At 45.2% G+C, this 25,390-nt stretch overlaps 1 protein-coding gene across 1 annotated transcript; it reads right to left on the bottom strand.

Annotated features, from left to right (window-relative positions):
* Window positions 1-321: 321 nt before the first annotated feature.
* CRYBA2 (crystallin beta A2) lies at window positions 322-21,202 on the bottom strand. The gene is made up of 5 exons (XM_068245993.1): window positions 21,098-21,202; window positions 13,092-13,257; window positions 7,477-7,618; window positions 1,975-2,117; window positions 322-578 (listed from the first exon to the last, which is right to left on the bottom strand). Exons 2-5 carry the CDS (start codon window positions 13,247-13,249, stop codon window positions 431-433), a joined length of 591 nt encoding a protein of 196 aa, XP_068102094.1. The 5' UTR covers window positions 13,250-13,257; window positions 21,098-21,202; the 3' UTR covers window positions 322-430.
* Between the last annotated feature and the right edge of the window lie 4,188 nt (window positions 21,203-25,390).

Here is a 25,390-nt window from a genome sequence, read left to right as displayed (position 1 = left end):
TGGCGCAGTAATTGAAATCTACGCCCTGGCAGGGATAACAGGTCCCAAACAGGGCTTAGATTTAAATTAGCCTAGTCCGGAAGAGGATAAAGACAATGAGGTCCATGGTGTGTCCAGGAAAAGGAAGCTAGGATAAATCTTCACACTAGGGAGACAGGTAGCAATAAAAACCCAAGAGATGTTCTATCCCCTGTTTGAGTTATCCGGAACTGAAATGATATTTTTCCACCTGGCGTTAGGCCTCACACTGAGCGTCTGTCTCTAGCCTGTAGGGTTGTGATGGGCAGTGCAGTTGGAATCAGAGAGACTCGAGAGACGGGGTGTTTTTAAAGATGTGTTTATTGCAGTCAGCGTTGCCTCTAGTCACTGTGCGGAGGGAGGGAGGGGGCGGCAGACAAACAGCTTGGCTCTGGGGTTCTGGACTCTCTCCTTAGTGCTGGATGCGACGGATGGATTGGATCTGGTTAGTGTGGGCCTGAGTGCTGTATTCATTGTAGTTCCTGTATTCACCGTTGTGTCTGTCTCTTTCCAGCACATACTGGTAGCCTCTGTATCCTGGGAACTGGTATGCCACCCAGCTGTGGGCAAAGAAAACACAGAGGAGAAGAAAAACTGAGTAAGATGGCAAGAAATGGTCACCAGAGGCCCTCTGCTTGGTGAGGAACACATATTACAGCATGTCCTGGCAGATGGGGCGGGATGCTGGGAACTGCAGGAGTTTCTCAGTTTCGGGACATTATCAAGTTGCCTTGGCCTGGAAGAACATTTGTTAAAGATGATGAACTACATCTGGGATGTATCCTATAAGCACTGTGGTGGGGGCACCTGGAGAAACACCTATCACAACACAACACTGTGATTGTAGCAGAGGGGAAGCTAGCACAGCTCACACACAGCACTGTGGTGGGACCAGGTGGGAAGATAGCACAGCACTGTGGTGGGACCAGGTGGGAAGATAGCACAGAACTGTGATGGGACCAGGTGGGAAGATAGCACAGAACTGTGATGGGACCAGATGGGAAGATAGCACAGCACTGTGGTGGGACCAGGTGGGAAGATAGCACGAACTGTGGTGGGACCAGGTGGGAAGATAGCACAGAGCTGTGGTGGGACCAGATGGGAAGATAGCACAGAACTGTGGTGGGACCAGGTGGGAAGATAGCACAGAACTGTGGTGGGACCAGGTGGGAAGATAGCACAGAACTGTGGTGGGACCAGGTGGGAAGATAGCACAGAACTGTGGTGGGACCAGGTGGGAAGATAGCACAGAACTGTGGTGGGACCAGGTGGGAAGATAGCACAGAACTGTGGTGGGACCAGATGGGAAGATAGCACAGAACTGTGGTGGGACCAGGTGGGAAGATAGCACAGCACTGTGGTGGGACCAGACAGGAAAATAGCACAGCACTGTGGTGGGACCAGGTGGGAAGAGAGCACAGAGCTGTGGTGGGACCATGTGGGGAGATAGCATATAGCTCTGGTTGGACCAGGTGGGAAAATAACACAGAGCTCTGGTGGGACCAGGTGGGAAGATAGCACAGCACTGTGGTGGGACCAGGTGGGAAGATAGCACAGCACTGTGGTGGGACCAGGAGGAAAGATAGCACAGAGCTATGGTGGGACTGGTGGGAAGATAGCACAGCACTGTGATTAGACCAGGTGGGAAGATAGTACAGCACCATAGTGGGAGTAGGTGGGAAGATAACACAACCTTGTGGTGGGACCAGGTGGGAAGATAGCACAGCACTGTGGTTAGACCAGGTGGGAAGACAGCACAGCACTGTGGTGGGACTAGGTGGGAAGATAGCACAGGCCGTGGTGGTAAATTGAGCGAGGACTGAACCAACAGTACAAACATTTTACAGCTGCCCTCAAACCTGGAATTGGAGATAATTTTCCCAGTGGGGGCCAGACATGGAAGAGTTCACAGCACACGGGGTGGGGGGTGTGGAGTGGGGTGTTTTGGGTACTCACGCTCCAGAGTTGACTTTGATGGAGGCCACCTCTTTAGAGCACCATCCCATGGCCTGCAGGGAGGGGTAGTCGTCGCAAAGCTCAAACTTGCGGCCCTGGAAGTTGTCTCCTTCATACAAGGTCACTTTGCTGTCACTGTGGTTCTGAGGGGGACAAATGTCTTAAGGTTGACACGGAACAAATCAGGGGACATAATAAAGGATTCAGCCTATCTATTCACCATGAACAACAGCAAGAGGGTATCATAACGTTCTCACTATCACCTGTAAGTTATTATGGTACAGTATATTGATGACATTTTGTCAGCGTCATCATTAGTCCTTAAAGAGTACCTGAGATGGGTGATTATAAAGAAACAATAAATCCCTGGGGTTTCCTAAAGCCCCCTGCGGCCTGATTGCTTCCCGGAAAATGCTCCAGTCTGGGCCAGTCGGCACAGGTGCAGACCGGACAGGTGCGCTCCCCTGTCTCACTCCCGTCCTATTTGCGCAGTAGTACTGCACAGGCGCAGAACACTTCCGGCAACGTGAACGCAGCGGGAACGCACAAGCGTGGGCTAGTCACACATGCATAATTGGCCCCGGACCAGAGGACCTCCTGGAACAAATTACGGGCGAACAGAAAGGCAGAAGGGGGTGGCATGGGAGTGATCAAGCCAGAGGGGGCTTGAGAAAGCTCCGGGTACTGTATGTATATTTTCTTTATAATCCCCCATCTCAGGTTCCCTTTAAGTGCATGATATTGAGAAAGCCAGCTAATTTTATCCTTTATTTCTTTTAAAGATTGTGCCAGAAGTGACTAAAGTGTGAGATGAAAGGATTGAGGCCTGGAGCATGATAAAGTTCCTGCATGATAAAGTTCCTGCAAGGGTTATAGTGGCCGAACAAAACAATTTTCTCCATCCGGATCCAACTGCATCAACATCTTGAAAGGTCACGTTGTGTTTGTTTCTGGAAAGAGGTTAGCAAACGTGTAACCCAGCGTGCAGACACCATAGACATGCGCAGTTCATAATGAATTATCTTCCACACATTACCATGACGAAGGCCAGTTTCATTCATGATCATTTGGATGGGTGTCCGTCTGTCTTTCAGGATTAAACACTCCACTTTCTTCACTGTGGCAGCATCGTCCATCAACAATGGTCTTCCAGGTCTTGACTCGTCTATGAGGGACATGTGACCACTTTGGTAATTTATTTTCCACTTCGCAATAAAGAGTCATAAGATAGGCAATTGTTTCCATACACTGCCATCATCTCATGAATTTGCCAGCCACTATTAACCCAGAAATGGGCAAACTCAGTATTTTCCATCTCACACTTCTGGTACAATCTGTAAAAGAAATAAGGGATACAATGAGCTGGACTGGTTTTCACCACATCATGCACAATGATGAATGACACCAACACAATGTCATCAATACACCATAAAAACTTCTGGGTGATAATCAAAACTTTTCAATACCCCCTTGTACATTCTACTACAGCCGAGAAGGGCATTCAGTCTCCATCTTAGATAGGAAGAACTTACATGCTCATAGCTACCTGCAGTGAACTTAAAGGAAATGTCAGACAAAATCTCCCCCCCCCCCCCCTCAACTTACCTGGAGCTTCCTCCATCCCCTTGAGGCCGATGTCCCATGCAGCTGCTCCGCTCTCAGCTGTTGGCCCGGGGCGGCTGACCTCAAGGTCGTCCTCTACTGCGCCTGCACAAGCGCCGCTGTCAATCAAGTCCACATTGTCCGGAGTGTACTGCGCAGCTGCAGAACTACTGCGCCTGCGCCTTACACTCCAGACAACGTGGACTTGATTGACAGCAGCGCAGTAGAGGGCGACCTCGAGGTAGGCCTCTGCACTGGCGGGGACCCTGTGCTGACGGCTGAGAGCGGAGCCGCAGCGTGGAACATGTCAGCTGCATGGGGCTGGAGTAAGCCCCAGGTAAGTAGAGTGGGTAAAGGGGGGTTATTTCGCCTGACATTTCTATTCAGTGTGCCGGGAAAAGCCCAGGTTGGCCACTTACTCCATTTCATCATGCAATGATCATACAGGTAAAACTCGAAAAACAGAATATCGTGCAAAAATGCAATTATTTCAGTAATTCAATTCAGCGCATGACAACAAAACCACATAACTTGCAGTCTTCACAACTGGGAATTGGAGGCACAGATCTACGCAGCTCTGATCATGTGCGTAGCCTGGAGTTGTAATTGATGGTGATTTAAACTTCAGAACTCACATCTCTGCTGTGGTGAAATCATCCTATTTTCACCTGAAGAACATCGCAAAAATCAAGCACCTCATCCCCCCAGATCTACCAACTTTAGTTCATGCCTTCATTACCTCCCGACTGGACTACTGCAATGCTCTCTACACTGGCCTTCCAAAAAAGGTCTTGTACCGCCTACAGCTGATACAGAATACTGCTGCCAGACTGCTAACCAACCAACCCCGCCACTGCCACATAACGCCGGTCCTGCATTCCCTTCACTGGCTACCTATAAAATGGCGGGTCTTATTCAAGATCGGCCAACTGACATTTAAATCACTAAATAATCTGGGCCCTGGATACATGAAATAAATGTTACAGCTGTGTAGCAATCCTCGCATTCTCAGATCCTCAGGTTCTAATAATCTAGTCATACCCAGAGTCCACTTGTAAACTTTTGGTCCCAGAGCCTTCTGTCATGCTGCTCCTACGTTTTGGAACTCCTTACCTCAGCAGATCAGGATAGCTCCATCCCTGGTCGTGTTTAAATCCAGACTGAAAACCCACCTGTTCAGTTTGGCATTTGCAGAAGTATAATTTTTGTTGTGTGAATACTTCATCCTACCAATTACTGAATCTGAGAGAGCCTAAGCGCTTTGAGTCCTATGGGAGAAAAGCGCTATAGAAATGTTATTGTATTGTATTATTATTGTATTAGCTGATTAGAGTCTGACACTCTGAGTCTAGAAAATTGAACATTTTCACAATATTCTAATGGTCTGAGACTTTGATTTTGGGGTTCTCATAAGCTGTAAGTGGTAATCATCAAAATTACAACAAATAAAGGCTTGAAATATCTCGCTTTGCATGTAATGAGTCTATTTCATATATTAGTTTCACCTTCTAAGTTGAATCACTGAAATAAATGGACTTTTGCACAATATTTTAATTTTTAGAGTTTCACCTGTATGTTGAGTTAATCCTGTTGTTATGTTGCTCTCTCGAGTTTCCCGTTTGCCTCCTTAGTCGAGATGGTCAATGAGACGCAAACATTTTCAGCTTGCAGGCAGATTTCATGCAATGAATTGTATTCAGCAAAAAAACTTTTGGGCAAAACTAGCAAAAAAGTGCTTCTGATTGAGTACAATTTCTATGCATTCCATTGCTTGCACTTCACCCTACTCCTTAAAGGGCAAAAACAATAAAACAGTTAAAACATAAAAAGTAGAGTTAAACATTAAATAAAATCGTTGAATATCTTATAAAGTCATTTTTAGGAGAAGGAAGACAGATACAATCCTTTATTTCATTAGTCTATTTTCGCTTTGGTTGTCCTTTAAGGCTGCCTTATTTAATTCCTTATAAACAATGCAAATTGCCTGGTTGTCCTGCTGATCCTCTGCCTCCAATACTGACATGAAGTTAATTAAAGCATTTATACTTACCTGGGGCTTCCTTCAGCGCGTTGAGGCTGTTGGCTTCCTTTGCCGTCCTCCTCCTGTGCCGCTCGGTCTCCCCTTGCAGTTGGCTCAGTCATTATGTACTAAGCATGAACAGCCCGACGCATGCGGACTCTTGTGGCCTGGAGTGTTCTGCACAGGTGCAGAACTCTCCCAGCAATGGGAATGTGATGCAGCGCATGGGCGGCCGGGTCACACATGCGCACTACTGGGGGAACAGCGGCAACTTGAGGAAGAGATGGGCCGGCAAGAGGACGATCAGAGCGGCCCGGAGGATGGCGAGGGAGCTAATGGCCTAAAGGGGGCTGAAGGAAGCCCCAGGTCAGTATAAATGCTTTAGTTATTTTCATCTTATGTTTCCTTTAAAGAGACTCAGAGATGAGTCTCATTACAATTTTTTTTTACTTACCCAGGGCTTCCTCCAGTCGTATAAGCATGAATGTGTTCCTTGCCGTCCTCCTACGAATCTACGATGTCCCGTTCAGCCGCGGTGAGCCTCGGTAAGCAGCTCAGTGATGTCAGTGGTGGACCTTCTGCGCATGCGTGGAGCTTCTGCGCAAGTGCAGAAGGCCCCGGCTGATGTCACCCAGTCAGACTGAGTCCGACTGAGGCGTTTACCAGGGGTTGACTGCAGGAGAACTGCGGTGCTGAGGAGGACGGCCAGAGACACATTCATGCTTATGGGGCTGGAGGAAGCCCCGGGTAATTAAAAAACTGCAGTGAGACTCATCTCTGAGTCTCTTTAAGCCAAAGCCCAGGAAGAAACATGCAGATCAGATGTCTGACTGGATTTGCCACATGCTTGTTTCAGGAGTGTGATTAAAACACTAATGATGCATGATAGATCCATAGGATGCCAGGCAACTGGCCTTGTTTAATATGAAATAAATATGGCTGCCTCCATATCACTCTCACTTAAAGCGGATCCAAGATGAAAAACGAACTATAACAAGTAACTTGTCTATATATCTTATCTAAAGTTTAATTTACACAGCACATCTAGCTGCAAACAGCTTCAACAGTTTGTGATTATTTATTCCTGTGATACAACCAGGTCAGTCATGTTCTGTTTGTCACATGGTCACAGGCTGAGGGCTGGAGATGCTATCAGCTTGCCTGTGTGTAAATTTAGTCCCCTCTCCTCCTCCCTCCTCCCCTCTGCCTCTGAAATCTCTGGCTAGTAACCTCCTCCTCCTTCTGCCCAGACTGAGCTCCCATAAGCCCTTGCTACAGTGCCAAGGCACAAAAGGAGCTGTGGGCGAGGCTTGTTTAGTTTATAGGGAATTAGAGTATTAAAACAAAAACAAAAAAGTATTTGGCTTGAGGAATGCCCTATATTCAATAGGAAAGGAACACAATTATGCAATGAGTAAAAGTTTATCTCAGATCCACTTTAAGGTGTCCTTGAAGACAAATTTCTTCTATAGCTCCCTCCACCTAACCTTTCCCACTACCATTATTATGCAGCCCTACCTCATGTATAATTCTCATGTCCAGCAGCCTACCTACCTATGTGCAGTAATAGCCGCCACCTCCATATGCAGTGCCCCCTCCCTCCTCCACCCATAACTAACTTCCCCCTTTGGCCATGATCTCCCCCCTACCCACCCCAATTATGGCGTATGTGGTTTTGGAGAAATATGATCATGGCAGGGGTGCTCACATTTCGGCACTCTCCTGGCCTTCCACAAAGCGGCAAGTGTCCACCAGAACCAATAGAGAGTTCAAAAACTCCAGGCTGGAACACTTGTTCAGAAAGTCTTCTATTAGGGTAGTAGTCTATTGCTTTCAATCTATGATGAGAAAAGACAGTAAAGCGTAGAAGGTTCTCTTACAGCGCATTTTACAGGTCGGAAGGAAAGAAGGTGCTCGGTTCTGTAGCTTGTGTTTCCGCTCCATGCCTCCCAGCGAGGGTAGTCTCCCTTCTCTAGGATAAACTGCTGCCCTTGGAATTCTGGGTACTCGAAGCCATTCCATCTGGCAAAGAAGGGAAGAGAATGTAAGTGAGGACACAGTCCATTCTCTAAGGAAAATCTAAACAATCTATATATATAAAATCGGATGTACAGTATGTATGTATGTATGTGTGTATGTATGTGTGTATGTATGTATGTATGTATGTATGTATGTGCTGCGGTCACGTGAAAACGCCTTGATCGATTTGAACGAAACTCGGCATACAGATCCCTTACTACCTGGGATGATATGTTCTGGGGGTCTCGCGTCCCCCCTGCACACCTGGGCAGAGCTACAAACAGCCAATCAGATTTCACCCATTCATGTCAATGGAAAAAAATGTAAAAGGCTGCCATTCTCACAGTAATCAAGCCATAGTCCCCACACTTGGCACAGTTGGTCACTTGGTGACCGAGGTTACTAATCCAGGAAGAGTGGGCGGAGCATAAAACAGCCAATCAAATTTCAACCATTCATTTTAAATGGGAAAATGTCAACTGCAGCCATTCTTAGACTGTTAATCGCAGGGTTCTCAAACTTGGCACACTTGGCCACTGGGTGAAGGAAATTAAGATTCAGGAAAGTGGGTGGAGCCTAAAACAGCCAATCAATATTCATCTATTGATTTTCAAGGGGAATATTTACATTGCTGACATTCTTACACTGTTAATGGCAGAGGATTCAAACTTGCTACAGTCGGTCATTGGGTGACTGGGGTTCAAATTCACTAAAAGGGCGGGACCACAAACAGCCAATCAGATTTCCTTGGTGGGTAAACTGCTTCCATTCACACATTTTTGATGCCAGGAACCTGAAAGCTCACAAACTTGGTCATTGAGTGACAGTGTATCAAGGTTAAAAAAGTGGGTGGAGCCAAAAACAAATTTCACTGGTCAAATATAAACTGCAGCCATTCTTACACTGTTAATGGCAGGGTTCTCAAACTTTGCCCAGTTGGTCACTGGGTGACTGGGATTAATATTCAGGAAAATGAGTGGAGCCTATAATAGCCAATCAAAATTCACCTGTTGATTTTCAAGGGGAATATTCAAATTGCTGCTATTCTTACACTGTTAATAGCAGAGGCCTCAAACCTGGTAAGGTTGGTCACTGGGTGACTGGGGATCAGATTCAGAAAGGGGCAGAGCCACAAACAGCCAATCAGATTTGTTTGATTTCAAAGGGAATATACAGTACAAATTATTGATACCAAGGACCCCAAAGCTCATAAACTTGGTAATTGACTGACTGTATGTCAAGGTTAGAAAAAGTGGCCAGTGCCAACAACTATTTTTTTTACATGGCAGGGTTCCCAAACTTGACACAGTTGGTCACTGGGTGACTGAAATTAATATTCACAAATGTGGGTGGAGCCTCAATTCAAATTCCAAATTCACTGAAGGGGCTGGAGCCACAAACAGCCAATCAATATTCACCTGTTGATTTTCAAGGGGAATATTTAAATTGCTGCCATTCTTACACTGTTAATAGCAGATGCCTCAAACCTGGTACAGTTGGTCACTGGGTGACTGGGATTGATATTCAGAAACATGGGTGGAGCCTACAACAGCCAATCAAAATTCACCTATTGATTTTCAAGGAGAATATTTACATTGCTACTATTCTTACACTGTTAATGGCAGAGGCCTCATACCTGATACAGTCAGTCATTGGGTGACTGGGGTTCAAATTCACTAAAGGGGTGGAGCCAAAGACAACCAATCAGATTTGTTAAATTGAATTCAGCCACTTTGTTATTGGCAGGGTTCTCAAACTTGACACATTTGGTCACTGGATGACTGGGATTATTATTCAGGGAAGTGGGTGGAACCTACAACAGCCACTCTCTTAATGGCAGAGGCCTCAAATCTGGTAAGTCAGTCACTGGGAGACTGGGGTTTACATTCTGAAAAGGAGGTGGGCCACAAACAGCCAATCAGGTTTGTTTAATTTCAATGGGAAAATGCAACTTATTGATGCCAAGGACCCCAAAGCTTATAAACTTGGTCATTGAGTGACTGTATGTCAAGGTTAGAAATAGTGGGCGGAGCCAAAACAACTTTTTACATCAGAAAATATAAACTGCAGCCATTCTTACACTGTTAATGGCAGGGTTGTCAAACTTGACACAGTTGGTCACTGGGTGATCGGGATTAATATCCAGAAAAGATGGTGCGGTAGAGCCTACAACAGCCAATAAAAAATTCACCTATTGATTTTCAAAGGGAATATTGAAACTGCTGCCATTCTTACACTGTTAATGGCAGAGGCCTCAAACCTGCTACAGTAGCTCATTAAGTGACCAGGATTCAAATTCACTAAAGGGCGGAGCCACAAACAGCCAATCAGATTTCTTTGCTGGATAAACTGCTTCCATTCACACAATTGTTATGCCAGGAACCTGGAAGTTCACAAACTTGGTCATTGAGTGACTGTGTGTCAAGATTACAAAAACTGGGTGGAGTGAAAAACAGATTTCCCTGGGAAAATGTAAACAGCAGCCATTCTTACACTGTTAATGGCAGGGTTCCGAAACTTTGCACAGCTGGTTACTGGGTGACAGGGATTAATATTCAGAAAATTGGGTGGAGCCTAAAAAAGCAGATCAAAATTCACCTGTTGATTTTCAAGGGGCATATTAATATTGCTGCCATTCTTACACTGTTAATGGCAAAAGCCTCAAACCTGGTAAAGTTGGTCATTGGGTCACTGGGGTTCAAATTCAGAAAGGGGGTGGAGCCACAAACAGCCAATCAGATTTGTTTAATTTCACTGGCAAAATACAAATTATTGATGCCAAGGACTCCAAAGCTCACAAACTTGGTCATTGAGTGACTGTATGTCAAGGTTACAAAAAGTGTGCGGAGCCAAAAACTAATTTCACTGGGAAAATATAAACTTCAACCCTTCTCACGCTGTTAATGGCAGGGATCTCAAACTTTGCACAGATGGTCACTGGGTGACTGAAATTAATATTCATGGAAGTGGGTGGAGCCTATAATAGCTAATCAAAATTCATTTGTTGATTTTCAAGGGGAATATTTAAATTGCTGCCATTTTTACACTGTTAATAACAGATGCCTCAAACCTGCTACAGTTGGTCATTGGGTGACTGGGGTTCAAATGCTGGAGAGGGGCATAGCCCCACATAGCCAATCTGATTTGTTTAATTTCTATGGGAATATACAAATTATTGATGCCAAAGGCCCCAAAGTTTGTGTGTTGGAGTTAGAAAAAGTGGGGAGAGTCAGCACCAGCCAAATACATACCGGGGCAACGCCGGGTCATCAGCTAGTATACAATAAAAAATGCATAAAATACATAATCAGAGGCTGCCCATACTAAAAACTGCAGTACAAAAATGATTTTAGTTCAAGAGCTATGCTAGTGAGAAATAAATTAAAATCAGTTTCAAGAGTGTCAGGAGAAAAACATTCAGTGTTGGAAGGAAGATCCTCCCCTTTTACCTTTCAAGCCTTTGATAAAATAAATAGTATAATTGACCAGTCTGATGGCTTAGTGGATAGCACGTCTGCCTTGCAGCTCTGGGTCTATGGTTTGAATCCCAGCCAGGGCACTATCTGCATGAAGTTTATATGTTCTCCTCATGTTTGTGTGGGTTTCCACCGGACACTCTGGTTTCATCCCAAAAACATACAGATAAATTAACTGGCTTACACCTAAATTGGCCCTAGTCTAGGCTGTACATATGACTATGGTAGGGATTCGATTTCGAGCTCCTGTACAGCAATGTGGAAGAATACTAAATAATAATAATTGCATCTACTAAATATAAATAACAATAATTACATCTACCAATCTTTGCAATACTAGTGGTTAAACATTGTATTAACTGGGACACAAGATTTTTAAAAAAAATTCAAGTATTATTAAGTAGTCAGTTCACTTATTTAGGGAATTCTCCACTAGCCATGTAGCTTTTTTTTTGTTGATGATTCTTGTAGGGATCAAGATTACCTAGGCGAAAAGTAAAGAGAGGCCAAGAGCCCAATGGTGCAGTATTGTTGGTTGATGAAAGTATAAAGGTATATACTCACAAAGGTGGGTTGCAGTTCCTGCAACCACCACATAGGAATTAACCATCCCCGCTCAGTGCTCCAGGTCCTGCCGGATACTGGACAGTAGTACGATAGACTTTCCAGAACAACTGCAAAGCTATTTCCTCCAAAGGAGGTCTAACTGCTATTGGGTAGGATGTGGCGTCCTCTGTGTGTTCTATTTTAGTGTTTCTTTTAAAAATTATGAATGAAAAATAGAGATAATCGCTTACTTCTCCAGATGATTTAGACACCAGTTCAACTGGAAAAAAATGTATTAAAAAAAGCAATCTGTCAACACGTTTCACAGGTCATGATCCAATTCCTCAGGTCAATACAAAATGCCACTGTAGTATACGTCTTGGGGACTAAGGTGGGACAGTCGGTGGAAAAGTTCTCCTCCGACAGTCGCAGCAGGACAGCCAGGCAACTGCCATTGTTTAAAAGGAAATGAATCATAGCTCCAAACTGTCCCCCTTTTGGAGGGACAGTCCCTCTTTGGGAGCCCTGTCCCTCTGTCCCTCTTTCCTCCTCATTTGTCCCTCTTTCAGGACTTTGTCCCTCTTTCTATGTAAATATATATATTTCTCTACTGAAAAATGTCTTTGATTGAGTAGTAGTAGAAGAAAAGGTGCACAGGACCACTCCACACAGCCTCTCCGGAGTGCTCCAAGCCCAAAAGAGTTCCACCATGCCAGTAGGTTTAGACAAGAGCGGCTGGGCACATCCAGTTAAAAACGCCTTTTATTAGAAATTAATAAAAATATATTTTCAAACAATACAGCAGCAACAGTCCACTAGGAGAGAGAGGGACAAGCATGCAAAGGTGTCAATGACTTTGATTGACTCTAAACTTTATTCCCATCCTTTACATTGATATATTGCTAATTTTAAAATGTTAATATGAAGGAAAATGAACCAGGATAGAAAGGACCAGTGTGGTTTGGATTATAAAACAAAATTTTTCTTATGAAATCTTTATGGTGTGCGTGACTAGGGGGTGTGATCAGGGGTGCGGCAGGGGAGTGGCAGGGGCGTGGCTTAAGTGTCCCTCTTTCTCATCTCAAAATGTTGGGAGGTATGATAAATATGTCAGCCCCCATATCCCTCTCACTTCAGGGGTGCTTTAAAAGCAAGCAGGCTTCTAGAATGACAGCAGTGAGTGCCATGAATGGGCGGTAATTGGCGTGTGTCATGCAGCAGGTGTGTGTGAGCGGATCAAGAGCTTCTCTGCTGCATTTGCATCTGATGCACACTGTGTGTCACGAGAGGGGTGGGATGCGCAAGCAGGACAGGAACGATATTAAATGCATCAACTAAACATGTGAACGTGTGAATGGCCTTTAGCTACCAATTGGCTGAACATGTAGAATGTTCTTCACTTTTTAGAGATCTGCTCCCAGCAGAGTAAACGAGAGGCGCCGGGGGGTACTCACGGTCCATTCTCCACCTTTATGGAGCGGATCTTGCGGAATCCTCGCTCCATAATGTTGGGGCATTCAGTGAGGAATTCACATCTCTTGCCCTGGAAGTTCTCTTCCTCCCAGACAGTAACTTTCCACTGACCCAGACTCTCCATTGGCTGGCTGGTCATGCTGCTCACTGTAGAGGGAAAACAAGGGGTGTTATTAAAGAGACTCTGCAGTGACATATAATAGAATTTAGCAAATAATTCAGGACACCCACTTTAAAGGGGAACTGAAGAGAGAGGTATATGGAGGCTGTCATGTTTATTTCCTTTTAGACAATACCAGTTGCCTGGCAGCCCTGCTGATCCTCTGCCTCTAATACTATTAGCCATAGCCCCTGAACAAGCATGCAGCAGATCAGGTGTTTCAGTGGTTCAGACTTATAAGTCTGATCTGACAAGACTAGCTGCATGCTTGTTTCTGGTTTTAATCAGATACTACTGCAGAGAAATAGACCAGCAGGGCTGCCAGGCAACTGGTATTGATTAAAAAGAAATAAACATGACAGCCTCCATATACCCAGGGCCGGATTTCTGGCAAGGCCGCATAGGTCATGGCCTAGGGCACCTGAAATTTAGGGGCGGCTCAGTGAGGGGCAGTAAAGCTGTTTTATGCAGCCATCCCTATCTCCAAGGAAATCTTTAACCTTTGAACTCTCTGTTCTGTGCTTGTGTCATCCCTGCAAGTCCTGTAAGCGCTATCCTGCAGGTACACATCAGCCTAACTCTCATGGTGACTCAATGGGTCCATCATTAATGAGATGGCAAACATAACATAAAAGTTGTTAAGGAAAACATAACTTATCTATACGCATATTACTGAAATAGTTATTATCTGTGACATCCAATGATAGAAAGTAAGTAGATTTCTCATTGGGGCACACAGAGACAACAACCATACAGATGGTATACTGTATTTGGCCTTGGGTGGTAAAAAGTACAAATCCGGCCCTGCATATACCTCTCTCTTCAGTTCCCCTTTAAATATACATAATCTTATAACATCAGTGATTTTCCCATACTGAGCATGCGCAGAATGTTGCCAACTACGGGAGTGTGATCAGGGTGCATGTGGCTGGCCAGCTTTGCGGGGGTCGCCACTGCTTGCTTTTATTTTTTTTTCTAACTTAAGATTGCCTGCAAATGGAATTCTAGGCATGCATACCTTCCAGCCAATTCCCTAATGCTACGAGTAGAAGAGTATGGAACCATGCCTCTGAAAACACCACTGTAGGGTAGCCCTATCACAGAAAAGACAGTGTGACAGTGTTGCACTCATTGGGCTTGATTCACTAAAGTGGAATAACCGCTATCACAGCAGTTATCACGCGAGCTGCCCTGCGCAAAGGTTAGCGCACAAAAAGCGTTACTTCGCGTGATAAGCAAAGGTTTGTGCGCCATAACGTGTTCTTTTCTTGTGAAAGATCGCGCGCAAACCTTTGCTTATCATGCGAAGTAACGCTGTTCGCGCGCTAACCTTTGCGCAGGGCAGCTCGCGTGATAACTGCTGTGATAGCGGTTTTCCCACTTTAGTGAATCAAGCTCTTTGATTGAAAAAAAAAAAAGTGAAAAGTACAGCTACACTGCTGATCTGCTGTGTAGGTTGGGCTTTTACTGAAAAGCACATAGCGGCAGATTATGCGTATTGGGGAAGGGGATGGGACTTGGGAGGAGACGCCCACAAGGCCAGGGTAGGTCATCAAGGGCATTGTCAGTGAGCTGATCTGAAGGTTTTGTAAACGGGCACACAGGAACCATGAACAGAAATGTTGGTATTGTGTCATTATTTAATTCTGAAGACCTGGGGCTATTTAGCTTGTGTGGCTGGTGGGAGAGAAGATTTGGGTGATTGTCTGCACAGTTGAATAATATTTGGCGTCGACAAAGTCCCTGAAACTTTTACCCACTTATATCCATCAATATTAATACAATCTGTTTTGCACCTGACTGTAATTATGCTTTGGTTTCCTACGACAAGATCTCTCTGTGTCGTTGGCTGTTTGTGGTCAGGCGATCAGCTCTTGGATTGCAGTTTGTGGACTTTCCTGTTACCTTCCTGTCAGCAAGTGGGGCCAGCAAGGTTTACCTAACTGTACATACACAGGTGGGGCTGACAGGATATCCTTTACCTGTAGGCTGCTACTCTTATAGGCTGTGATAGTCTGCTGGTAAAGAAAGGGTTACTTATCCTCACAAAAGCAAACTCCATAAATGTATCTTATCCTGTGCACCAATCAGTGGCAGAGCTTGCTTCTTCTTACCTGTATGGAAGCCCCTTTAGATTCAACACCTGGCAGATGCTACCATGGTATTGCCAGGCATTTATGGGGGGATGCACATAGTAGGGTCACCCACAAGGCAACCTAGGCAGGTGCCTGGGGACCAGTGGGTGTCAGAAGGCCCATATACAACTGTCTCTGTCCAATCTACCACCTCAGACTGCTGTTTCCTCTTCCTGATACAGTAAGCCAGCTAACTAATGAAAACTGGTGAAGAAACATTGTTTCCTTGCTTGCTCCGCCAGTTGGAAGCCGCTTGCTTGTGTGCTGCTCCGCCTCCTTTATAGCCAGGTAGCATGTCTATACCGGGTTCATGCACTGTCATCCAACAAACCGAGCAACAGTCACTCAAGGTGATTTTTAAGTCTCAATAGAGCAATCTTATCTAAGGCCTGGTGCACACCGAGCGGTTTTTAAAGTGATCCGCAAACCGCTTCCACCTTGAAAAACACTTGGCTAATGTATTTCAATGGGCTGGTGCACACCGGCAGTTTGCGTTTTTTAGCAAACCGCAAACGTGGGTCCTGCAGCACTCTTGCGGTTTGCAGAAGCGTTTCTGCCTCAATGTAAAGTATAGGAAAAGCTCAAACCGCTGTGGAAAACGCTACATCAGAGCGGTTTTCCAGGCGTTTTTGTTACAGAAGCTGTTCAGTAACAGCTTTTACTGTAACAATATTTGTAATCTGCTACACAAAAACGCTCCCAAAAACGCTAAGCATGTTTAGAAAACGTCTCTAAACATGTCTAGAATTGCTCTGAAATCTGCTCCAAAAACCTCTAGCGTTTTGAGGATCTGCTAGCGGTTTTGGTGTGCACTGGGCCTCAGGCTTTTTTGTACTGACAAATGTTACCAGTTAGACCAGCAGGTGGAGCTCTAAATAAATATTACCACTTTGTGATGGCTAGTATTATCCTGATTAAAGAAATTAACTAAGGTAAAAAAAATCTACCTACAACATTTAAAAACGAAATTGATAAGAAAACAAATAATAATAATAATAATAATATGGAATTCCATTCTCATATAATGTTATAAACCGATATTAGTGCTGCACAAAGCTTTTTTTTTTTTTTTTAAATAATTTGAGGGTAGCAAAATTATCTTTCCATTTCCATTTGTAGCCAGCTAAAAACTCCATAAAAGACGTGAGCTCAAATTTCTCTTGATGCAAAAAGTCTGTTTTTTTCCTGGTGTTTAAACTGCTCAGAACATCCAATTTTTCCTGCATTATCATTAGCTGCACAAAGTAGGAGCCACTGTCACTGATTTTAAACACTTGGACTAATGCAGTGATTGGCAGTTTCATTGGAAAGTCACTGTTAGGAACCCTGAGGAATGCATCATGCGTAGAAAACAAGGTAAGCATAAAAAACGTATGCATAAAAAACAAGTTAAGCAAGCTGTAAACTTAAAGGCCAACTACATACATATAAAATGTACAACATTTTTCAGACTAAAATGCATCATAAATGACCTTTTTCCTATGTCACTGTCACTTACAGTATGTAGTGAAAAAAGATCTGTCAGATTTTGGATTAGTCCATCTTACAGAGGTTTCTCAGTTGTTTCCTTATTTACAAAAGCACTTACTACAGTTGCTCAGTCCAGCTGCCAAAATAGTGTGAAATCGAGCAGTGAAGGTGGCTGACGCCTTTGGATAGATCTTTTCCAGGGAGTGATTTTGTAAAAAGTAAATGTAATGTTGAAAATCTCCCACAAGGAGATGAACTAGTCTAAAATCTGCCAGATTTTTATTATCCTCTCTGTAAGTGACAGCAACATAGGAAAAAATAATTTATAGTGCATTTTAATCTGGGGGAAATGTACATTTTATTTGTACTTTAAATTTTATAACTTCTCACGATATTTGTCCTTTAACAGTAAAAAGAAGTAAGCTGCAGCCACATACACATGCCAGATAGTTGTTGGCCAAAACAAGCTTTTTTTGATAGTTTTGACAGTTTGCTACTAATCATTTACCGTAGCTATGCTGGCTCCCTTATCTGCAAAGCAGCCCATCCCTATTTGTCGAGACAGACCCGCAGCAACAAACCTACACATAAGCGCTGGTCCCCGGTTCGAAATCCCAGCCGGGGCACTATCTGCATGGAGTTTGTATGTTCTATGTGCCTGCATGGGTTTCCTCCAGGCACACTAGCAGGGGCAGACTGACAACTCATGGGGCCCCTGGGCAATAGGAAATTATGGGGCCCTGTACCAGTGTCACCCACATTTCATGTTATTTTTTTACAGAGTAAGATATATATATATAAAAATTTACTGACAACAGATATTTTATACAGATTAAAAAAAACCTCCTGCTACGAGCGGCACGCGAAAAAATGGGTGTGGTCACGCAACAGAATGTGGGCGTGGTCATGGGTGGGGCAAAATATACATGACCTTAGCAGTGGTGTAAAAGGTCTGCCGGGGAAGTTTGAGCTCTGCCTTAGTGTTTCCCCTGAAAATACATGTAATCTAACAGCATTTCACCAAAAATCCACGCCATTTGGCAGAGGTTCCTCCAAAATACAGATAGTATGGCAATCGTTCCCCCAAAATAGACGTAATCAGCAGCAGTTTCCTTAACATACACATAATTTGGCAGCGGTTGCCCAAAATATGCATAATCTGGCAGCGGATCACCAAAAATACATGTAATCTTGCAGCAGTTTTTCTCCCAAAATACACATAATCTGGAAGCTACGGTTCCACCAACATACACATTCTGGCAGCGGTTCCCCAAAAATACAAATAATCTGGCAGCTGTTCCCCAAAATACACTTAATCTGGCAGCAGCAGTTCCCCAAAAATAGTTACTCTGGCAGCAGTTCCCCCAAAATAGGTGCCCCCAGTATAGGTAACAGGTCTAAAGGTATCCTCAGTGGAAGTAACCAGGTGTACTGGTGTTCCCAGTACAGGTATCCAGGTCTTTAGGTGTCCCCAGTATAAGTAGCCAAGTCTATAGGTGTCCCCAGAATAGATAACCAGGTCTATAGGTGTCCCCAGTTTAGATAGCCAGGTCTATAGGTGTCCCCAGAATAGGTAGCCAAGACTAAAGGTGTCCCCAGAATAGGTAGCCAGGTCTATGGGTGTCTACAGAATAGGTAGCCGGGTCTATAGGTGTCCCCAGTACAGATAGACAGGTCTATAGGTGTCTCCAGTATAGATAGCCAGGTCTATAGTGTGTTCTATAGGTGTTCCCAGCATATGTAGCCAGGTGTATAGGTGTTCCCGGTATATGTAGCAAGGTATATAGGTGTCCCCAGTATAGCCAGGTCTATAGGTGTCTCCAGTATAACCATGTCTATAGCTGTCCCCAGTATATGCAGCCAAGTCTATAGGCGTTCCCAGCATATGTAGCCAGGTGTATAGGTGTTCCCAGTATATGTAGCCAGGTGTATAGGTGTCCCTAGTATAGCCAGGTGTATAGGTGTCCCCAGTATATAGCTAGATCTATAGGTGTCCCCCAGGAGGGGAGAAGCGCAGTGAAGGGGGAGGTGTGCACAGCGTGGGAAAGGGGGGAACTCTCCCCCCCCCCCTTCCCTCACCTTGGGGCCCCCCTTCCTGGCTCTCCCCTCCGGTATTTTTAAACCGCGGGCGGAGACTTACCGCCCTTCTTCCAGCCGCCGGAGGGAGCTCTACTCTGTGCGCGGCTAGTCTGGTCTATTTAAGACCAGACTAGCTGCGCACAGAGAAGAACGTTCCTTGCGGCTGGAGGAACAACGGTAAGTCTCCGACCGCTGTTAGTCGCCGACTCGCCGAGGTTTAAAAATACCGGAGAGGAGAGCCAGGAAGGGGGGCCCCAAGGTGAGGGAAGGGGGGGAGACTTCCCCCCTTCCCCACGCTGTGCACACCGCCCCCTTCACTGCACTCCTCCGCTCCTGCTTAAGGTGCTCTGGTGGGCCCCCCCCCAGACCATGGGCCCTCGCTCCGTGCCCGAGTGCCCGAATGGTCAATCCGCCCCTGCGTGACACATCTCCCCTTTCATCCCACATCCCAAAAACATACAGATAAGTTAATTGGCTTCCCCCTAAAGTGGCCCTAGACTACGATACATACACTACACGATACATACATAGTCATAGGACTATGGCAGGAATTAAATTGTGAGCCCCTCTGTGGGACAGTTAAGTGAAAAGACAATATACTCTGTACAGCGCTGTGGAAGATGTCGGCGAAACATAAATACTAAATAATAATTATAATAAACTGTAAATAAGGGAAAAGAGGGGGATTTGACTGTCCCTCCAAAATATGAATAGCTGGGACATTCATAACAGACATGAAAACCACAGACAGGTATGTGATGTGAATAAAGCGATTATCTGGTTATATCAGGCAGCAAATAGTCAGACAGTCACAGGGCTGTTTCTGGTCATTTTGAAGCCACAGGGAAGGCACACTGTCTCCCCACCGCAATCTCATGAACATGTAGATGATAGCCTACTGTACATTGACTACTTTTGTGGGCACCAATGGGAAATTGAGAGTTTACATAGAGATATTGTTGTTTCTCAAAGTAAGTCAAGGATACAAAATTAAAACCAGGCTATCTCACAAATCCTTCCAATAATAGTTTTGAGGGTGTGTGTATCCACTTTATAAACATGATACTGTGTATGTACAGCCTGGGACTTTACAAATTAGAATATTGTACAGAAAATGTAATCATGTAATACTAATCAGAGCAACACATGACACAGCAGTGCCCATTTAGGTGTTATAATTACCATTCATCCCTTTCATAATGGAACTAGTACTCGGCTATAAGAATTCCATAAAGTACAGTGCCCTAAGACTAGCTCTGAGGGGCCCCCTCCTACAGCTGTTACCCCAGGCATCTGCCTGTTTTGCCTTTTCCTAAAAACGACCCTGGTCAGTCAATTCTTGAAGGAGATGTGTTGAATACATTGGGTCATAGCTGTTCTGCTGGCACAAGGGGGGCTCTACATAATACAAGGCAGGTGGACTTAATACTTGAGCTGATTGGTGTTTTTCTGTAGTCCTCGGTTCAACCCCCACTAAGGACACCATCTATAGGGAGTTTGTATATTTATCCCATAGTTGTGAGTTTTCTCCAGGAGATCTGGTTTCCTCTCACAAACCAAAAACATACTGATAGGTTAAAGAGGCACTGCAGTGACATATTGCAGTAAATTATTCAGGATACCCAATTTTACAATAGTTTTTCCTGGTTAGGAACACTCCCTATATCTCTATATACTGCTGTATTTTGGTATCTAGCCCCACCCTCCCAGTGATGTCATAGCCTAGGTTAAGTGGAATTCTGTCCCCCAGAGCAATCTGGGAGACCAGGTATATTTTATACTGGCTTCAGAACTCAGCAAAAAAAAATCCCCTGACAGGCCGCACCAGGCCTAAGAAAGAATATTTTTTCTCTTTAAAGGTTATTATGCTGTTGCTTATTTTTTGGAGCAGAAAGGAAGTTCTGAGTTCAGGTCCGCTTTAACTTTTTGCCCCCCAAAAATGAGTCCTAGACTACGTTACGACCATTAGACTGTGAAGGCCATCAAATGGACTATGACTAATGTTTATATTAGGCACTGCATTATATGAGCCGCTATATAAATACAGGAAATAAACAATTCTCCTCCTCCTTGAGGGGAGTGGTACACGTGGGGCCCTTTGGCTGGGCCACAAAGGGGACACACTTCCAAGCACACACCTTACCTGAGAAAACAAGGGGTTGGATGCAGTGGGGCTGCGGCTGGGATGCCCAAAGCACCTTTATATATGCCCACCTACATAGTGCATAGTGCAGAATAGGCAGATCAGAGCTGCACACTCAGCACGGTGGGGGGAGGCCAGCGCTGGCCAGAGGGGAGACAGAGAAGCGGGATGCAGGCCTTGCTGTGGGCCAGACTCTGCTGTACATTCTAGTGGGCCTATTGTGCGAGGGGATCAGCTGTGACAATGGAAACTGCTGCTGCGTGTTTGCACAGGATCAGACACAATGGGGAGAATGACTGATGCGATCAATGCCCATTCCATGTGCTTTATTGTGAGTCCTGCTGCCCTGGCACCTTCTCTGAGCATAGCTGGAACACAGGGAGCGGGGAGGTTGGCTGAGGGGAACACAGGGTCACCGCACCTGAGGCGGAGCCTGCGGAATAGTGTCCTTTAAGGAGAACTCTACAATGTATGCTCAAAGCTACTTTTAGAGCCCATTCACTCTGTGGCGACTAGCGGGTGATTACCAGCGTTCACCAAATCGCCAGCGATCGCTAGTGCTTTTAAAAGCGCTAGTGTAATTAAAAGTATATGGCAGTGATCTCACTGCCGCGATCGTCAGCGAATCGATTCACGGTAAGCGTAAACGCGGCACATAACGCGGCACATTTCGTAATTTTCAGCAATTGAAATGTTAAAAAAAGTAAATCGCAGTCGCTCAAAAATTGCTCAAGTTGCTCATAAAGTGATTTTGCTATCGTTATGTGATCCCCAAAGTGAATGGACTACTACACTCCTTGTTTGCTTTATCCAAATGCCCTTTCACACCTTATAAATTGTGTATGAGCGAATTCATCGCTGGCAAGTTCATGCGACTTTCACCTGAACTTTTGAGTGGTGAGCGAGAATCTCACAAATCAGTTTTGCAAACCTGGCAAATTCCATTGGACAAGATGATCGTAAATTAAAGGGACACTTAAAGAGGAACTCCAGTGAAAATAATGTAATAAAAAAGTGCTTCATTTTTACAATAATTATGTATAAATGATTTAGTCAGTGTTTGCCCATTGTAAAATCTTTTAAATCCCTGATTTACATTCTGACATTTATTACATGTTGACATTTTTACTGTTGGCAGGTGATGTAGCTGCTGCATGCTTTTTTGGCAGTTGGAAACAGCTGTAAACAGCTATTTCCCACAATGCAACAAGGTTCACAGACAAGACCAGGAGTGCCACGGTCCTCAGAGTTTCTTGTGGGAGGGGTTTCACCACAATATCAGTCATACAGTGCCCCCTGATGGTCTGTTTGTGAAAAGGAATAGATTTCTCATGTAAAAGGGGGTATCAGCTACTGATTGGGATAAAGTTAAATTCTTGGTCGGAGTTTCTCTTTAACCCAAGAATAAAAAAAAATCAGTTTTACTTTCCTGGGGCTTCTACCAGCTTCCTGCAGCCATCCCATGTCCACGCAGTCACTTATGGAGTCTCCGGTCCCCCACTGCTAGCTAGTTTCGTTTTTGCTAACAGGCCTTACAGGCCTGGCCACGCGTATTTTTCTTTGTATTCCCGTCTGCAATACTGGCCTGTGCAGGACGCTTTTGAGGACGGGAACAAGAAGGATATGCATGGCCAGGCCTGCACAGGCGCAGAAAGCCCGCCAACTCCCTGTCAGGGCCTGTAAGCGAAAACAAAACTAGCTGGCAGCGTGGGACCAAAGGCTCCGTGAGTGACTGCGAGGGCACGGGACGGCTGCAGGGGGCTGGTAGAAGCCACTAGCAAGTAAAACTGAATTTTTATTCCTGGCTGAGGTAAATTGAGGACAACTGAAAATCGAAGCAAAAGATCCACAAATCATGTCTTTCCATTGATATTAAAGGTGAAAAAATCCTGCAGACGTGATGTTTTTTCCCACACGCGAGTCGGAAGCAGCCAACTGATCTCAATAAGTTGTCATTATGGTTCAGTTTTTGTGCTATCTCCATCCGCCCCACCCCCCATTATTGGAACAGACATGTCGCTAGCCTGGAGGCTAGTGACGCATCAGTACAGCGTCCACTATGCGCTCTCATACAAGGGATTGAGTGCTGATCCTGGCCAGGCATCAGCAATTCCATGGTGTATGCACAGACCTTTAGTTGTGGAGCAGAACTGCCAACATCAAACAAAAACAGTTCAGATAATGCGTATAATGACAGGACAGTTTTCTTACAAGCATTCAAAACTTTACAATTAATCATTAAAGGTAATGTATTCCAACAGTCACAGGTGGCACCACCATCGATACTAACAGTCACATTGGGTCCCACATGGGGTTGTCACCGTTGGTACCCAAATTACACCTCAATGCCTATCTATCAATAGGTGCCTAAGGTGGTACTCCAAAAATTTATTTTTTCTGCTTTGCGGTGGGGGTCATTGATTGGTGGCGGGGGAGGGGCGGGGGGTGTTAAAGTGACGTAGGAAGTTTGTGGGGGTTGTTACGGTCATGCCAGTGCGGATGTGTGGAGGGTAGTTAGGGTTAGGCGTCAGGTAGGAAGTTTGTCTGTGTGTTTGAGTGTGGGAGGTTACTGTAGGGTTAGGTGACCCGTAGGAAGCTTGTAGGGTGGGGTGGGGGTGTAAGGGTTAGACGTCAGGGAGTTTGTGCAGGGGGATGTGTGTGTAGGGTTAGGTGGGGAGGGGGGGGAGGGGAGGTTCTGTGTGAGAGTAAGCAGGTTTAGCCATAGTAAAATATTGGTATTTAATAATGATATTTTACACTTTAATAGTAAAATGTCAGTATTTAATGCCAATAATTTACTATCGGGATTACTGTGCTCCCAAATTTTAAGCGCCTTTTTCGATGGACGTGTATGCTATATACAGAAGGGGGGCTGCATGTGGAAGGGGAGGGGACTGCTGCACAAGCAGAGCCGGGACAAGATCCTCCAGCACCCAAGGCTGAAACACCAAAGTGCGCCCCTCCATCCCTCCCACATGTGCTTTCTGCCTGATTCGGGGACTGCCTAGCCGCCCGCTGCGCACTGGGAGGGCGGATAAGGACCCAACCGGTGATGTGACTGTGACCTTAGTGTGAGGTCAGGAATGAATTGGACACGACTCCCTACCTGCAGTCGCCCCATACATTGTATTAAAATCTGTCGCCCTAGTTCTGTGCCTTGGGGGCCTTCCCAGAAATCCGGCCATGCACCTCAGCCATCACACACTGATTGCAATTAGAGGTGCCACAGAGCCCCCAACACCTTAATTTCTACTTATCTGGCTTGCATTCACTGCCATGTATCCCATTTTCTTGTTTCTCTCTGCCTAAAACACAACAGGGGAATGTTAGCTGAGTGAGTTGTGCGCCCCCTCCTACACTGCGCCCTGAGACTGGAGCCTCTCTCGCCTCTGCCTCGGCCCAGCCCTGTGCACAAGTAAGGGGTGGTTGCTCTATACAGAAGAGATACAGAAGAGGGGCTGCATGTGGAATAGGAGGGGGCTGCTGCACAGGTAAAGGGTGATTGCTATATACAGATGAAGGGGCTGCACATGGAAGGAGAGCCACAAGACAGTTGGCTTGGGCAGGACAATGTATAGATCCATGAGTGCTGCGACAATGGGGAGGATTTGGTGGCTGCACAGTAAAGTCGTCCCTCTAGTTATGGAAAGTCAGCACAGCCTGTAAAGTACACATCACACATCCCACAATGCAAACAAGCTGTGTGTGGCTCCCAGATGCCAGCGTCTGCTGTGGAGGCGGAGCCATGGCTGTACCTGCCAGGCCAAAGCCAGACGCATCCCACCACTACACCCACAGGGGGGCCATTCATAAAGTGCTAACGAGGCCGGTCACTAGGAAAATCCCCTGATTTTCCAAGAAATAATCAGCGGTTCTCAAATCGCCACATTTCACATTGATAAAAGCAGCTATGTGATAAAAAGATGGTGTCCTGCAGGCATGGACTTGTTCACTTATATTGCTATAGCATGACGAGGGATGTGACTACATTATACGGAGATTAACGTGTAAACAGCTAACAGCAACCTGTAACACAGACAATGATACAATGATAAAAGTTGTTACATGCCCACTTTAACGCACACAACAGTCAGCCTGCAAAAAGAAACTTCATGCACCTAAACCCATATCTCCCAACTTTTTGAGTAAAGAAAGAGGGGCACTTTAAGACACGCCCCTGCAACACCTCTAGCCACGTCCAGCTACACCCCTAGTCACGCATATCACAAAGAATTCATAAGCAAAAGACGCACACAGTGGGGGTGGTAGGGCAGGTAAGAAGGGGAGGAGAAG

Source organism: Hyperolius riggenbachi, chromosome 7 (genome assembly GCF_040937935.1).
Source record: "Hyperolius riggenbachi isolate aHypRig1 chromosome 7, aHypRig1.pri, whole genome shotgun sequence".
Taxonomy (NCBI): Eukaryota; Metazoa; Chordata; class Amphibia; order Anura; family Hyperoliidae; genus Hyperolius; species Hyperolius riggenbachi.
This window is presented reverse-complemented; position numbering and strand designations above follow the sequence as displayed.

What these genes read in the sequence shown, in the direction of transcription:
- CRYBA2 (XM_068245993.1), bottom strand. Translation starts at nt 13,249, where the DNA reads ATGACCAGCCAGCCAATGGAGAGTCTGGGTCAGTGGAAAGTTACTGTC. An exon ending in ATAAAGGTGGAGAATGGACC is followed by an intron (nt 7,619 to 13,091) that starts GTGAGTACCCCC and finishes CTTCTTTGCCAG; the next exon opens with ATGGAATGGCTTCGAGTACC. An exon ending in ATCAAAGTCAACTCTGGAGC is followed by an intron (nt 579 to 1,974) that starts GTGAGTACCCAA and finishes CTTTGCCCACAG; the next exon opens with CTGGGTGGCATACCAGTTCC.